Source organism: Lepisma saccharinum, chromosome 8 (assembly GCF_977018435.1).
Source record: "Lepisma saccharinum chromosome 8, izLepSacc3.1, whole genome shotgun sequence".
NCBI lineage: Eukaryota > Metazoa > Arthropoda > Insecta > Zygentoma > Lepismatidae > Lepisma > Lepisma saccharinum.
Genome location: NC_139236.1, coordinates 42,615,189 through 42,630,292, shown reverse-complemented (window position 1 = coordinate 42,630,292; position 15,104 = coordinate 42,615,189). Strand labels below are relative to the sequence as shown.

The window sequence follows — 15,104 nt, the reverse complement described above, 5'->3', positions numbered from 1 at the left end:
GACGGGGGTATTACACACAAGCCTCTCTCGTCCAATGAGAACAACTACTCAACTACATAGTGATGCAAAAACTTAATTGGCTCCAGCTGCCGGAATACACTAATCAATCGTCGGCGCGAGCAAAAATTACCTTAATAACCACTATGCAACAAATAATACTATTTCACGCACACGACCTTGCAATAAAATTTACGCCTTCCACAATTAAAAAGGACTCATCAGTCAAGTATTGACAAGTTAAATGGCGCGACGGGGCGGTCGGTTACACAAGAAATGGAGCACACTTTGACAATTTACACTAAATATTAAAGAAATGAAATGGAGCTTCTAACGCTGAATGCAGACAATTAAATTAGATCATCTGAACATGAAATGACTCCTTTTTTATAACAATACCAAAAATTATCGGACGCGGGGGTTAGGTTCGGGGTTTCCTGAGTAACTTTGCGAATAAGTGAGACTTCGGCGTTAACTGTACGGTGTTGATACTAACGACGCACGTTTACATGGACATGAGACCCTCTGAAGTATACTGTACCAGACTCTGCTACATGGCGTGGTCATTCATCTCTCCTGGACGCGGGACTTGCACACGGTTCCTTTGTGGCGAAATTGTCCTCCGAGGTCGATCGCGACGAAGAATAATTGCGACGATATGGTGTACTTGCACCTCCTCAGAACTTCGGGCGTTCCTCTTGTCACTAGCGTCGGGTGTACGTGGTCACGCGCCGGTTCGGAATCTCTCTGGTGACGGGCTTCGATTCGGCGTCGTTCTGGAAGCGTCGTTCTGGAGTCGTCCTTCAATCTCTCCCTCTGGCTTCGATCGGCGTCGTTCTGGAGTCGTCCTTCAATCTCTCTCTCTGGTGACGGGCTTCGATCGGCATCGTTCTGAAGACGTCCTTCGGGCTGTGGGCAGTGTTTGGCTTTGATGTCGTCTTTGGCGTTGGCTGACTGGCTTCATCGGAAGATGGCGATGGATCGTTGCGGGGTCAGGGAAGTCGACAGACTCCCTTCTCAATCTCCTTTAGCCGCCCATGATTATGTAGTTAACGCTTGGCAAAAAACAAATCACCGCGTAATCTTCACCAAAATAAGGCGCACACAGGTAACTCCCTATCTGCAACTCGCTCGCGGTACGTAAGGAAACAAAGTCCACGGACACAAAACAATGATCACGCGAGAGTGTAGCGCGGAGATGCTCTCTCTGTGAAATCCGGGTAAAAACTGTGTCTGGGATGGTAGCACCGTATATTTATAAGAGAATCAAATTCGTCCGTTGAAACCCACGCTCAGGTAGCTTGGCTTCGCTTTTGGAGGAGATGCGCATGACCTGTGTCCATTGTCTTGAAACTCGGTCACCGAGGCGTCTTCGATCCTTGCAGGCTTGTGCTCCAGCTGGTTTTCTCTGGTCATCCGTGAACATGGGTTAGAACGCCTGATGCGACTCAAGCCCGGTAGCGGCGAAAATAATCTTTCCTTATCTCCGTGTCGGTGCAAATATGTCATGTTCTAAGCGGAAAAGACAGTTCCGCTGTCACTCAAGAAAAACCCTTCTCCCAACTCCCGACGTCTGGCTCGGATACAAGTTTATCCACAAAATAAGATCAAACCTCACACTTTCATGTTTGTGCATAAAATGAATCAATAAACAAAAAATAATTTATATCGAACTGCGTTTCACATGTCACTAGATACCGTGACATAATAATAAATATTATTATTTTTACTATTCAACTTTTATCAGTGGCCTGACCTCCCTGGAAAAATTTCATATTTCGACTATATATATGTGCATGTATTTATGTATGACACTTTATCTTTCTTTTCCCACTATGTTGACAAGAAATGTCCAATGTCAGCTGACTACCCACCCCCTAAACAGTAGGGGTGCACGCTACCCTGGAGTGTTCGCCAGAGATGTGCAAGTTTATCCTTAATCTGTTCAACGTCTTGCACTTTGCTTATTTTCTTCCTTCTTACCTGATTCGTTCTGGCACCCATTGTCTTTCCACTGCCTTATACACGAGTGAATTCTTCAGTTCCGAAAACGTTAGGTGCGAATGTCGTTTTGTAAGTAATTTACGAACCACGAAATTAACCCATTTGCAACAAAACGAGGACTTTCAACCCTTCGACCTCCCCGCAAATAACCCCCTACGCTCACTTTAAATGCCCCTGCCGAGAGGGAGTGAACCACAATCCAATTAAAAAGTACACGTGGCTTGGTTAGTAGGGTAGAACCTGTTTCCTTTACTTCGGGTGCATCCATCAATGGGAAAGGTTCTGCAACCAGGGGCACCCCCAGAATGGGAACAACTCTTTCACGTACTTCTAATTTGTATATTGGCCAGAAACAAGTGAGGGCAGCACAGTCATTCTTTCTGGTAAAACAACTAAGTTTTTCCTTAGTATTGGATTGTTCTTAGAGCGGCAGAAAGTTGGAAACCGACCGTCTTTTGTTGAGGCAAATTGAATGATTGCTAAGGAGCTTATGCTGAAGCTTCATGCAGCTGAAGCAAATTCATAATTTCCGCAGAGTCAAAAGCGAGGTAGGAAATCGGCATAGTTACTCCACTGCAATAGTCGAAATCCTATTTAGATATTATAAACCATTAGATTATACAGCCTATTAAGTAGAATATGTGATTTGCATAATACGCTTTCAATGAATAACCAGGCCTTAGATTTATAATTGCCATTCAAACTATATATAAAAAATGATTGAATCAGATTTATGACAAAAATACACTGTAATCATTCCGGTATCACTATTTTCCCCATTATTTTCCATTGTATTCCACAATTACATATCTATAGGTATTTTATGTCTGTAATTATTGCACAAGTCTTTGTTCTTGTATGGTGAAAGACAAGAGAAAGGGCTAGATTGTTTAATTTCATTATTGATTACGTTATTGATTACTTGTATTATCGGTTGATGTATGTTTATATATTTGCTAATTGTATTGTTTTCTTTGTTGTTTTTTCTGCCGTCTGTATCTAATTGGAGGTTTACCTCTGTTGAGGGCAGTAAATAAATAAATAAATAAATAAATTCCTCGGTTACGTCAGAACACGATGTTGGATTTACTTGTTATGATTAGGGCCCGGGACTTTATGTTATAACATATTTTTTATTTGGCATCGGATCGAATACAGGGGTGACGATCTTTACGTATCTGATGAAAATAGACCAACTTGGTAAGGCATGTTTTGACATATTTTACCAATCTAGCGTTTTTACAACATAAGGTACCTGAACCCAATATGGCCTACTTTCTGTTTCCAAGTAGTTACATGGCGAATTGAACACATGACATTAGTGTGTAATTTAGACTGTCCAAATGACGTGATTGAACCAGTTGGCTGTACCTATAGTGTTGTAACTTCAGGACAAAGAAGCGAAAAAGCTGGATCTCGTGATTGTTTTCTACGTAATCTAATATTGCACAGGTATTAAGTTATTACTTACTAGTTACTACATCTTCCAAGTGATACGTGTTTATATCTCTGGTCCATATTATGGTTGCTCATCATTTGTACTTGACAACAATGCACTTAGTTTAGACTTTAATCTAAGTCTTGTTTAAAACGAAGGAAAAACTAGCCCTATGTAAGGTAGACTCAATATGGCCTACATGGGAATATATCGTAAAGGCTTGTGCAAATGTGACATTTGTTACTCTTATGTTCAGGTAGAGTGTCTGGGAGTCACTAAGGATGATGAAGGACCTTTCATTTGTCAAGTCTGTGATTTGAAAACCATGGTCTTCTGGTGACAAGTTATGACACGTCACTTCCTTGTGTATTGGTTTGTAAACGATGTTATTTCTTATATTTTATTTACATAACGACATAATGAGATTACACGAAGTTCATCAATATACTTATTTAATTATAAAAATAACACTGTGGTACTTTCTTTACAATTTCTATTGTATTTTTTGATGTGAAACAACAAAAATATATTACTAGGCCATATTGGGTACATATGTATATACCCAATATGGCCTAAACATTACTTCTTAACAAAATCTTCACATCACCCATGTTATTATTTGGACCCGATTCCAATTTTCAATAATCGTCAAAAAATGCTTCTTCTTTTCAATCTCTCCATTAGTTTTACCTTTCTGACTTTGTACACCATTAGAAACAATCGCAAACCTTAGGTAGGCCATATTGGGTTCAGGTACCTTATTCTTAAATTCAATACCACAATTTGTTACCAGAAGACCATGGGTTACACATCACAATTCACAGTCTTGGCAAATGAAAGGTTTATCATCCTTAGTGAGATCCACACACTGCAAGTGAACATAAGAGCAACAAATGTCACATTTGAGCATGTCCTTCACGATATATTCCTCTGTAAGCCATATTGAGTTTACCTTACATGGTGTTCTTTTTTCCTATGTTATAAACAATATCATAATATGTACTGGAGACATAAATACCTATCACTTGGAAGATGCAGTAAGTAATATTAGATCACGTTGAACACAATTAGAACTATTTCGCATCTTTGTCCACAAGTTACTGCACTATAGGTACAGCCAACAGACCCAATCACATCATTTGCACAGTCTTAATGATATACTAGCGTCATGTTGAATTATCCATGTAACTACTTGGAAACAGCAAATAGGCCATATTTGGTACTAGGCCATATTGGATTCAGGTACCTTAGTTTATATTATCGATGGCAGGAGAAGGAAATTACGGACAAAGAAATTGAAAGCAGCAGATGTATTTTCTTACCAACTAGTACAGAGCAAGAATACCCTCCTTTTTTATCTGTGAACATTATTGAGGAAAAACATTCTCCGTCGTTGTTGTTCGTGTTTTCATTTCTTTACATTTCTTTAGCTTCTCACAACAGTCAAAAGTAAAAATAATATTCGGTACATTACAGCTCCTACTCTATCATAATCGAGTACGAGAGTTTCAAGATCGCTTGTCGTTTGAGTCACGCACGTATTAGTGTGTATACTATGTCCCGGCTCGGCTATCTCTGGAGCAGGCGAATGAAAATAAGTCTCTGCACAAATAGTCTAGTGACAAGAGACGGCTCCACCACACAGTTTCCACAAAGATGTAAATCTGACATAATAGTAAATGAAACTTAGGATAATTGCAGTGAACCTCACGATATTTCCAGTATTTTCCCACTACATTCTTCACTTAAAGGAATTCTGACTTCATTTAATACCCCCACCCTAGTCGGTCTTCCCTTGAAGATACTGACTTCCTGTATAATGAGAAATTCGAAAGTACTGTTGTGCATATTTTTTGCTTTACATGGAATATTGCTGAATTTTTCCGACATGTTTTTTAAAATTTTATGACATAATTGCCTATATTTTTTACAGTTTTATAGGATATAAAGTCCCGGTCTCTAGTTATGACATGACGAGCAACGTGATCGCGCAACTACTTGACGGCGAAATAAGCCATGCTCGACGGGCGCTGTTCACTTCCTCGCTTAGCAAACTTGCTCAGCACAGCGGTTTTTAAGTTGATTATTAAGCTAGATACGTTCTGTAAAAAATATTATGAATAAGTATTTACAGAATCCCATTTATTCCTTATGGACAAACAACTTCAACATCAAGTTACGTATAGTCAAATGGAAGTTTCGGCTTTCCTTAACACAATCAAAATCTTCAACATGTTCTCTTCCCGTCAATGTATTCATCTACACCATCGAAAGTTTGATATTCCCAAGGAAACAAGTAAAATAATACTCCTATAAGCGTAATGTTAAGTTTTCTCCTCCTCCTCCTCCAGCGCAGAGACCTCTCTTTCTCCAGATCGCCGCCAAGGAAAGATCAGTGTGGGGAGGGGGGTCCCTCGATTTTGGCTGGATATGAAAACTGTTCCTCGTGCCCTTAAGCCACAGAATATATCGTTTTTGTGTTTCGATCTGGTGCGCCAAAGAGTACGAAGAGGAAAATTGTCTGAAGATTGCCAAACGAAGAAGTATTTATGACTAACGGCTTGCGATATAGCGTAATTACGAGGAAATTCAAGTATCAGAAGGTAATATAATTTTTCAATTCTTTATAATTGTAATAAAATGAAAGTGTTGTTTATTCCAAATATGGGGGTTATTCCTGAGTAAAAAAAAAAATTATCGATTAGACAATTCGATTATTGATGGCGGGAAAACAACTTCCGGTTTGGCGAATTTTCCAATGCAAACAAGAGGAATACAGATCGTCACCGACCTTTTTTTCTTATAAAAGATCGGAAACAAAATGGATCACTTGAAATTTTTGAGTGATGTAGAGAAACAAAGGTACCTAGAAAAGATTGGCAATTTCCGGGATCGTTTGGATGCTGATATAAGGGACATTACTAATATTTTCCAAGGCAATGTTGATCTTCTACCATCAGTTTCGATTTTGAAAAGACTTCTCTAGGTTGAAATGAAGATTACATTAATTATAAACATTGAAATACTTCGATCACAACAGTAAAAGAAATAATAATAATTACTACGATTAAAATTATTGTTATACACTAATAATACTTAATTAAATACATTTTATTCGAATTTAATTATTATTGTTGTTATTTATTATTATCATGCTATTCGATTCACAAACCGAGTGAATATCCAGCACAAATATTTTCCATTAATACTTCTACAATTCATAGTTACTATACTGAAATGCACAGTAGTTGTATATTGTTATTAACTTTTGCAAGTGTCGTTCAAGAAAAGACTTTAGAAGTTACAAAATATACTCACAAAGTTTATATTGTGTGACCTTATCTAAAATTAAAATATTTCGAATTCTGAAAACTGTAGAACCATTTATTATTTGAATTAAATGGTAGAATATGAAAAAAATATCCTGGTTCCTGTATTTTTCACTCATTTTTTCGATCTAACGCATATTTTACATTGATTACTCTGTGCGAATACTAACCAAGTTAACTTTATTTCTGTTATTAACAATAGGAATAAGAAACTTCCTGCTTTTTTGCAACTTGAAATGAAGGATGCCAATTTCCAGAATTTCCAGAGGGGGGGGAGGGTTCGACTGACCTACCCACGCCCATGGAGAGAGCGCTTATCAACAACCAAAAGGAAAATGCGTTATAATATTATAAATAGTTGCAACTTTTAAATATAATCAACACATGTGGGTTAGACAATTATAATTCTCGAAACACCTAAAATATTTTTATTTGATTTGATGAAGTGCCGACTGCAGAGCCTACTCCCTCGTGTTTGTGTCCAAGATTTTCGCTGTACTGCCTAAATCCACTGATCTATGAATATCGGGTCTGTCTGAAAAAGATGCATAGGAGCACACACCGCCAAGTAAATGATCTGTCTGCTCAACGAGCGAAAATCTTGCTCAGCGAGCAGCGCTCAGATACTGGACGGGCCTCTGCGTGTACGGATTTTGCATGTGTCTGGGCCGGGACAAGTAGTTAGATCTTCGAATTACTTGTAACTGGAAGAGGCGTGAGGGTTTTTACAATCTGTCCTTTGCATCACTTGACCCAACAAAATAATTTGTCCATATTTCAGTTAATGTGCATTATATGGTGTTTGATTTTGAATAACCTGCTCATAGCGATTCTTAGGATTGTGTGAGAGGTTTATCTTCTTATTCTCCTACAGCAACTCATTATATATAGTGAGGGACATTTTAACTTTCATCAAAATATAGTATTTGTCAATTTTGGGCAAGTGTGATTCCGAAAGTACAGGTGACGAAGCTAATCAAGACAACGGGATTTAACATTCATAGCTGTTTGCATATTTTCATAAATGAAACAGTGTCGTAGCTTTCTTGTCATAATTTTTCTATCGTGAAAGATGCCTTATATCAGTAGAAGTCCGAATCGTATTGCTTTCCTAAAATTCGTTCATTGCTGCAAAATGAATAAATGTCGTATAGTTAGATCGTGCAATAATTATTTTCACACCGTTTGCATTACTCAGACATTCAATGTGTCTCACAAACAAATGGGCAAACCATCAGATACAAGAACAATTACAAGTGATGGGATGTACTGCAGAATAAGTTTTGAAAATTACCATTCCAAAGCAAGAACAGTGCGGATTTCACATAAACCAAGCCTGAATTTACTTCTTTCCCAACACAATAGTGAAATGAATTGTAGGCATTTGATGCAGTTTTCTCTTTTTCATAATAGACCTAGTGCTTTATTTGCTTGTACTCTTCGAAGTTATGCAACGTTCTCTACTCCAGTTAGCAACTGTAAACATTATTCTGAGGGTACTAGTTACGGACACATTTCTTTAGATAGAAATCCATGTAGAACTTTCTGTGAAGGCCATCTCTCTCTGTATCATCAAGAACATGCTACCACCAAGGTACAAGAACTCTTTGATGGAGTAATAGAAGGGAAAAGAAGCAGTTTGTCAGAAGCTATAACTCTTGTTGAATCTGTCCATCCTCAGAAAATGTTGCATGCCCAAATGTTGCTGAACTTAGTTTTAAGATACAATAAACGGAATGCAAGAATGGCTTTTCGAACAGGTTAGTCTACTTCAGGTAAGCTCTCTACATATGTACATTGTCTATTTATGTACACATGATAGGTACTGGTTAATAATAAAAATATAATTGATTAGTGTATATCCAGTGGCCTGGAATAATTACAACACTCCATATCTAATTTTTAATATGAACATTTTAACATGTTCCCCAAGTTGTGAAATTTTAGCAGCACAATAATTTTAGAAAGTTACTTTTTAAATAAATTGAGAGTAAAATTTCAGTAACCGCCAAACATCTGAAATTCCTTTATTTTCTTCGGTAAGAATTTACAATATAGAGATATTCTGTAATTACTTTACTAGTTGCTATACTCACTAAATATGCAGTCGTACTTACGTGTATGCACATAATATTTGGGGGGTAGTGTGTTTAAATTTCACATTGAGTTGTACAACTTGTAAAATAACGTTGTTAATTATCACGATGATTCCCCATAAACAAACATAGCAACCATGTTTGATGGTGTGAGAAATGACGATCAATGTCCGTTCCGCTGTTTAGAGCGTTGGGACGCTGTTCAGAGCGATTCTCTTTGGTTCATAGCATTGGTCGTGAAAGAATGGCGGGAGAGAAATGAAAAGATTGTTAATGTGCTACAGTTATATAAGTGGAGTGTAGAAGAGGATGGTAGTGGTTTGGTTAACAAATTGATGGAATTTGGTGTTCCGCGTACTAGTTTACTATCCTTCGGACAGATTTCTTCATTTCTACAGAAGAAACTACTTACCGTATAAAGTTCCTGTAGTATTGTCTAAGGAGCGATTTTACAATACAGGGAATTTCTCCATTTTGTTTGAAATTCGGCATACTCACTAATTTTGGCCCCCTAATCACGAATCTGCAGTCAAAATTTGGCGCTCACACGTGGAAATAGCAAAATAATCGAAATTAAGTTCTTATTTCCACACCCTCGATTTCCGAATTTCCCGCCGGTTCCGGGCTCCGCCCCTGGGGTAATCGACCTACCGCCCCCAACCGCTATCGCGGCCCCGCCTCCGCTCCGCTCCGCTCCGGCTTCCCGCCTATATCTATAGACTCCCTGTTAAGGGCATGTTAGAAAGTGGCCGGATTCACCTGCCCCCAAATAAGCGCCAAATTTTAAGTGCAGATTCGTGATTAGGAGACCCAAATTAGTAAGTAACCGAAAATTCAAACAAATTGGAGAAATTCCCTGTATTGTTAAATTATACCTTGTCTAACATCGGGAAGGTGTTTTGTGTGAAATTCAGGTAAGTTTTCCGTATCCTGGAAATGGATTTCTTCACATTTAAAAGTTTGGTGCTCATTTGGGGGCAATTTCTCCGGCCAATTTCTAACATGCATTTAACAGGGAGTCTATAGAGAAAGCTGGGAAGCTGGAGCGGAGGCGGGGCTGCCTTAGCAGTTGGGGGCAGTAGGTCAATTACCCCAGGGGTGGAGCCCAGAATCGGTGGGAAATTTGGACTCAAAAATTTCAAACGAAAAAAAAAAAAATAGTTTAAATTTCCCACCGATTCCGGGATAGATAGCCCCAAAAACCAGTTGCAGTTGTGTTAGGCAAACATAGTTAACATTTGTGGTTGTAGTATATCAGGAATATGTATATTTCGTTGTGAAACGATAGATCTTGCAATTTCTACATTGTTGGTTGAGATCCGATTTCTAGACGTGACCCCCAAATTTTAATTTCAGATTCATGGTTGTGAGGCCTAAATTAGTGAGTATGCGAAATATTAACAAAATTTGAGAATATCTCTATAATGTAAATTCGCTCCTTTTCTTGTTTTTCACATTGGTACTTACGTATTCTGCATTCCTAAGGATTTTTCAAGGTGCCATTTTGTTTTGTTTTTTTTACGCAAATAATATCAACTTTCGACATATCGAGTAATTCTTGTTTGTTCATTTTTGCTTGCGTTACACGCAATATGGTGGAGAAATCTTGACTAGCGTTGTCCATGATCAGTGGTTATGCAGTGTTGCAACCTTCATCGAGAAATACCTACTTTCGTGTTACTGATTTTGTATTTTTTTTCCAGGTTCGAAAACCCCACGAACCATGCACAGATAGCCCCATAAACCATTCACAGATATCCCCACGAACCATTCATAAATAGCCCTGCGAACCATGCACGGATAGCCCCACGAACCTAACACCATAAAAAATCTTAGAAGGCTAACCAAGTAAAACCAGTCACATCTAAACTGTACATATATATGTCTTGAAAATGTTCATTTCCTGCTCCTTAGTTGCAGGGGATAAAAATGATGTTCATGAATGTGTATACCTGGATACCAAACAAAAATGTGGAAATTATTAACAACATTAAATCTAGCACTCCTACCGTAACAAAAATGTGAAATTTCTGTCTGCAAAAGGTCATAATGTGACAAATAATACCACATAAAATCATCCTTTACTTCACTGTAACACATCTCCACGAGTGAAAAATAACAGAAAACGTTCGTGTCAAACATAATCTTCCTTCAAAAACAATGCAAAAGTTTCAATTTTCTCACAAGTCTGAGGGTCACCAGCACTGGGTTTGCTATCTGTCGCATGTCCAAACACCTGAGACTGTCACTTCGTTCTGTGTAGACAATTTTTTCGATTGTTATGTTCTTCTTTTCTGTGATTTATGAACTTAATATTAGTAAGAATTAAGTTTCCTGATCCTTGTTTACTTATTTTGTATGTATTATTGTTGTATGTTGTTCATGTTTGTGATTGTTTCAGGACTGACAGGACCTCCAGGAGCTGGGAAGTCCACCTTTATAGAGAAAATGGGGAAGTTCCTTACAGAGCATGGACGCAAGGTGGCTGTTCTTGCTGTTGACCCTTCATCATCCACATCAGGAGGTTAGCTGTAGGATGAATGTAATTCATATACAATACAATGTAATCCTCCTTTGGTTTCACATGGAAAAGTAGCACGATCGGTCATGCTGTATCTGTAAGATGCAAGTACGGTTTTACTAACATATTCATGATTACTTTTTAATTTTTACATTATTTTATTTTAATCCTGATCGTAAGGACATTAAAACATTTCTTTAGCCCTACATATGATACGTGGGTTTGAAATTTAATAGAGGCAACTATTTTTTTCCAAATGATACAGAAGAGATTCCTCTGTGAAACATTTACAGCCCTTCGATGTAATTGCCATCATTGTGTACAACCATTGCCAGCAATGTGGAAGTCGTCGTATACCTGTAGCAGCACCTGTTCTGTTGATGGTTCGAATGGAGTGGTCTATTGCCTGAAGAATCTCTGGAACTGTTCTGAAGTGAATGCCACAAAGTGATTCCTTCATCTAAGAGATCAAATCAAAGTTACAGGGGCTGGTAGACCACCTGGCATCCCCATTGAACTAACGAATCAGCTACAGGTTGCGCTACATGCACCCGAGCATTGCCCTGCAAAATGATTCAGCACAAATTGTCTCCTCTTCTTTCACAACGCAGGTTATTTTCCAAAAATGAACAGTAATACTGCACATTGATGGTCGGTCTGTCCTTGAGGTATGGCGAAAATCACCAGAACTTTCACATTAGTGGGGCTCTGACTACACAACTTTAGACCGCCAATCTTTAGAAAAGGGGATATTTCCCCATATACATAGAATGGTACAAAATGGCCTGAAGTGCTGACACACCCAAAACTTTTAATTAATTCATTCATTTAGACCGCCAACTCCAACGATACTCTATTCCTCTCTTCACTGTGCATGCGCCTAATGTTAGAAGCAAGAGGTAGCTTAGGTATTTATACTAACGTGTGGTATAAGTGAGAAGCACCGGTTCCGTTTCATGGTGTATAGACAGCAGTGTTGCCACTATTAAATTTCCAACCTACGTATTTATATGTGTCACTGCCATTCATCACAATCAGTATCACTTTCCAGTTCAGTCTCCGAATTACCTTCTCATACTTCTGCATTATCACAATCACTGATGATATAGAATTCATTGCATTCAGAGAATGGAACTGATGAATTCAACGTTTTTCCAGATACTAACAGTCCATTCTACAAGCAGACTGTGCTAGACCACTAACCAGAATGAAATTGGTAACCCTGTCTTTCACAGATGCAAACAGCTTATTAAACCTGGACACAGAGGTGCACCAGGCTGAAACTGTGGTTATCTGTATTCATACGAAGAGGAAAGAAGCTTAGAACCACACGCATAATAGTTTCCAAGAAAATAAACAATTTTAGTTGCATGTCTCTCAGAGATACAGTGTGTTCGATGGAGGGTTAAGAAAATATTAATGTTCTCAATATAGTTTATTTTGCTAATGCAAACTCACCAGAGTCAACTTGTTCTACAAATGACATGAAAAATTACTTTCAGGAAATAGTATGTTTTGTTTGTCATGTAACTGTAATTTAATATATGAAAATGTTATTATTTTTATGCGTTAATAAAAGTAACATTTTGGTGTTAGAATACAGCTAAACACATGATATTTGTTGGTTTTGGAACACAGTTGAACACATTATATTTGTTGGTTTTGGAATTGGAAATTTTGAAAAACATTGCTCCTCTCTCACACAATGAACAACAATACTTATTAACATATTTTTTAAAAAAATATTTCAGGTTCTGTGTTGGCAGATAAAACTCGCATGACTGAACTATCCAGAGATAAGAGAGCTTTTATTCGTCCATCTCCAACTAGGGGACATCTTGGTGGAGTCACTCGCTCCACAAATGAAGCAATAGTGCTCTGTGAGGCTGCTGGGTTTGACAATATATTTGTTGAAACTGTTGGTAAGTATTGAAAACAAAAATGTTAAGAGCAATCAAAACTAATCATAAGTGTCATTATGTTTAAATAATTTGCAGGGGGGGGAGGGGTTGAGACTTGTACATAATACAAGGTCTGCAGTCATGGCAACTGATTTCTTCAAAGTTAAATGGTGGTAATACAATATGATCAAATGTCCCAGAGGACGTGGCATCTGTAGTATGTAAACACGTCACTTGATGGCAAATTGATGAATGATTATGGTCAGTGTCGGATCTACAAATCTTGGGGCCCCCCACCAAAATATTTAGTTTCTGAACCCCTAAGTAACTGAGTTTATTTTTTACATACGAACGCTCTACTATGTCAATGGCTGCGGCCCCCCTAAATGCTTACTTGTCTCCCCCCCCCCTCCCCCTGCACTGCGGGGTTTTGCGAATTGTAGATCTGGCACTGATTATGGTATAGAGCTGCAGTTCTCGAACTTTTTTCTTTTTGTACCCTTTAGTTGTGACTAAACGTCTAATGTACCCCCACCCCCACCAAAGGTTTTCTCCGAATAGTGGCTGCCTGAATGGTGGGACTTTTTTGATATGTTGGAGGCATGTATCTGCAAAACAAGATGGTATTTGGGCTGTCTGTGGCATTCCTACGTATACAATCTTTATGATTAGTCACAAAAATAAAAATGTGAAACACATGTATGCTGAGAAGTATATAAAAAAAACTTAATTTTCATGTATTTTTTTCCAAAGTTCTTGAAAAAAAAGTAAAGAACAAAAATAAGTTTGTAAACAAACTGTCAAGCACAATTTTGGAGTTTTTAATGTAAATCCTCAGAGTTGTAGTGAGAAGGATGTGGCTGCATAGCCTGACAGTTTCTTGATGTCTGCTTGTGCACTTTGAAACTTTCAAGCGTAGATTTGGTTCCAAATATAGTCTATTTCGGTACTTGTTTTTTTAAGTACAACATGGATGAAAAACCACTCTCAGAGCTTATTGCGTGCCCCCTTCAGGTAGTTCATGTACCCCTAGGGGTACACGTACCACAGTTTGAGAACCACTGCTATAGAGTGCAGTGGTAAATCATTGTTGAGTCAACCACCATCTCTCGGCGTGAACAGCATTCATGTATCAAAATAGCAGTTCTTTGGGGTACAAATAACAGAGTATACCACAGGGAGGAAACTGTGGGGAATAGTGTCCTACCATAGTATGCTCCTCGTTTGTTCCTGTAAAGCTAATGTATGCTTTCTGACTTCTAAACATGTGTGGCATGATGCTATCTTTAAAATGTTTTGTTCACTTCTCTATCGTACAACTGCTACACATGATCTGCATTGTTCATACATTCTTCAGTACTATACGCTGCCCCTTCCATTTGTATATTTTGGATGTTTGTGCCGTTCCCACCTTCTCACGAAAGAAAATAGTTGCCATGATTTATGCCCCAACCCTCGTACATGTATATTTTCTAGATTATTGAGGGAAGATGCACCCCCCCTGTTCATCTGCTAATGATGTCCATACCATATCTGAGAATATTAGCTCTTAATCTCTCACTGACAAAGTTCAGAAGTCAAGATATTGTCTAAGTTATGCAAAATGTATTCATAAGGTTGAAAATTGTACTGTTGTGTGGAATTCTTCCTGAAGAAGGTAGATGTTTACTACACTAAAATTGTCAATAAATAAACAGTTTTCACCATATTAAGATATTTTATAATTGGCACTGGTGATGGACCAATATGAAGATTTTTTTATATTGTCAAAGTACCAATCAATGACCAATATTCTACTGATCCCATAAAAAATTGCAA

General features: G+C 38.0%; 1 protein-coding gene across 2 annotated transcripts in view; it reads left to right on the top strand.

Moving 5' to 3' along the window:
* The first annotated feature begins 7,706 nt into the window (after positions 1-7,706).
* LOC145991427 (methylmalonic aciduria type A homolog, mitochondrial-like) overlaps positions 7,707-15,104 on the top strand; it is a 33,877-nt gene continuing 26,479 nt past the window's right edge. Inside the window, exons 1-3 of one of the 2 annotated variants that reach the window (XM_083127427.1) lie at positions 7,707-8,528; positions 11,266-11,388; positions 13,137-13,307. In XM_083127427.1, the coding sequence (XP_082983553.1) occupies positions 7,841-8,528; positions 11,266-11,388; positions 13,137-13,307 (982 nt within the window). In that variant the 5' untranslated portion in view covers positions 7,707-7,840. Of the gene's footprint in view, positions 8,544-11,265; positions 11,389-13,136; positions 13,308-15,104 lie in introns of both variants that reach the window. The other variant, XM_083127428.1, reaches the window with a different exon arrangement.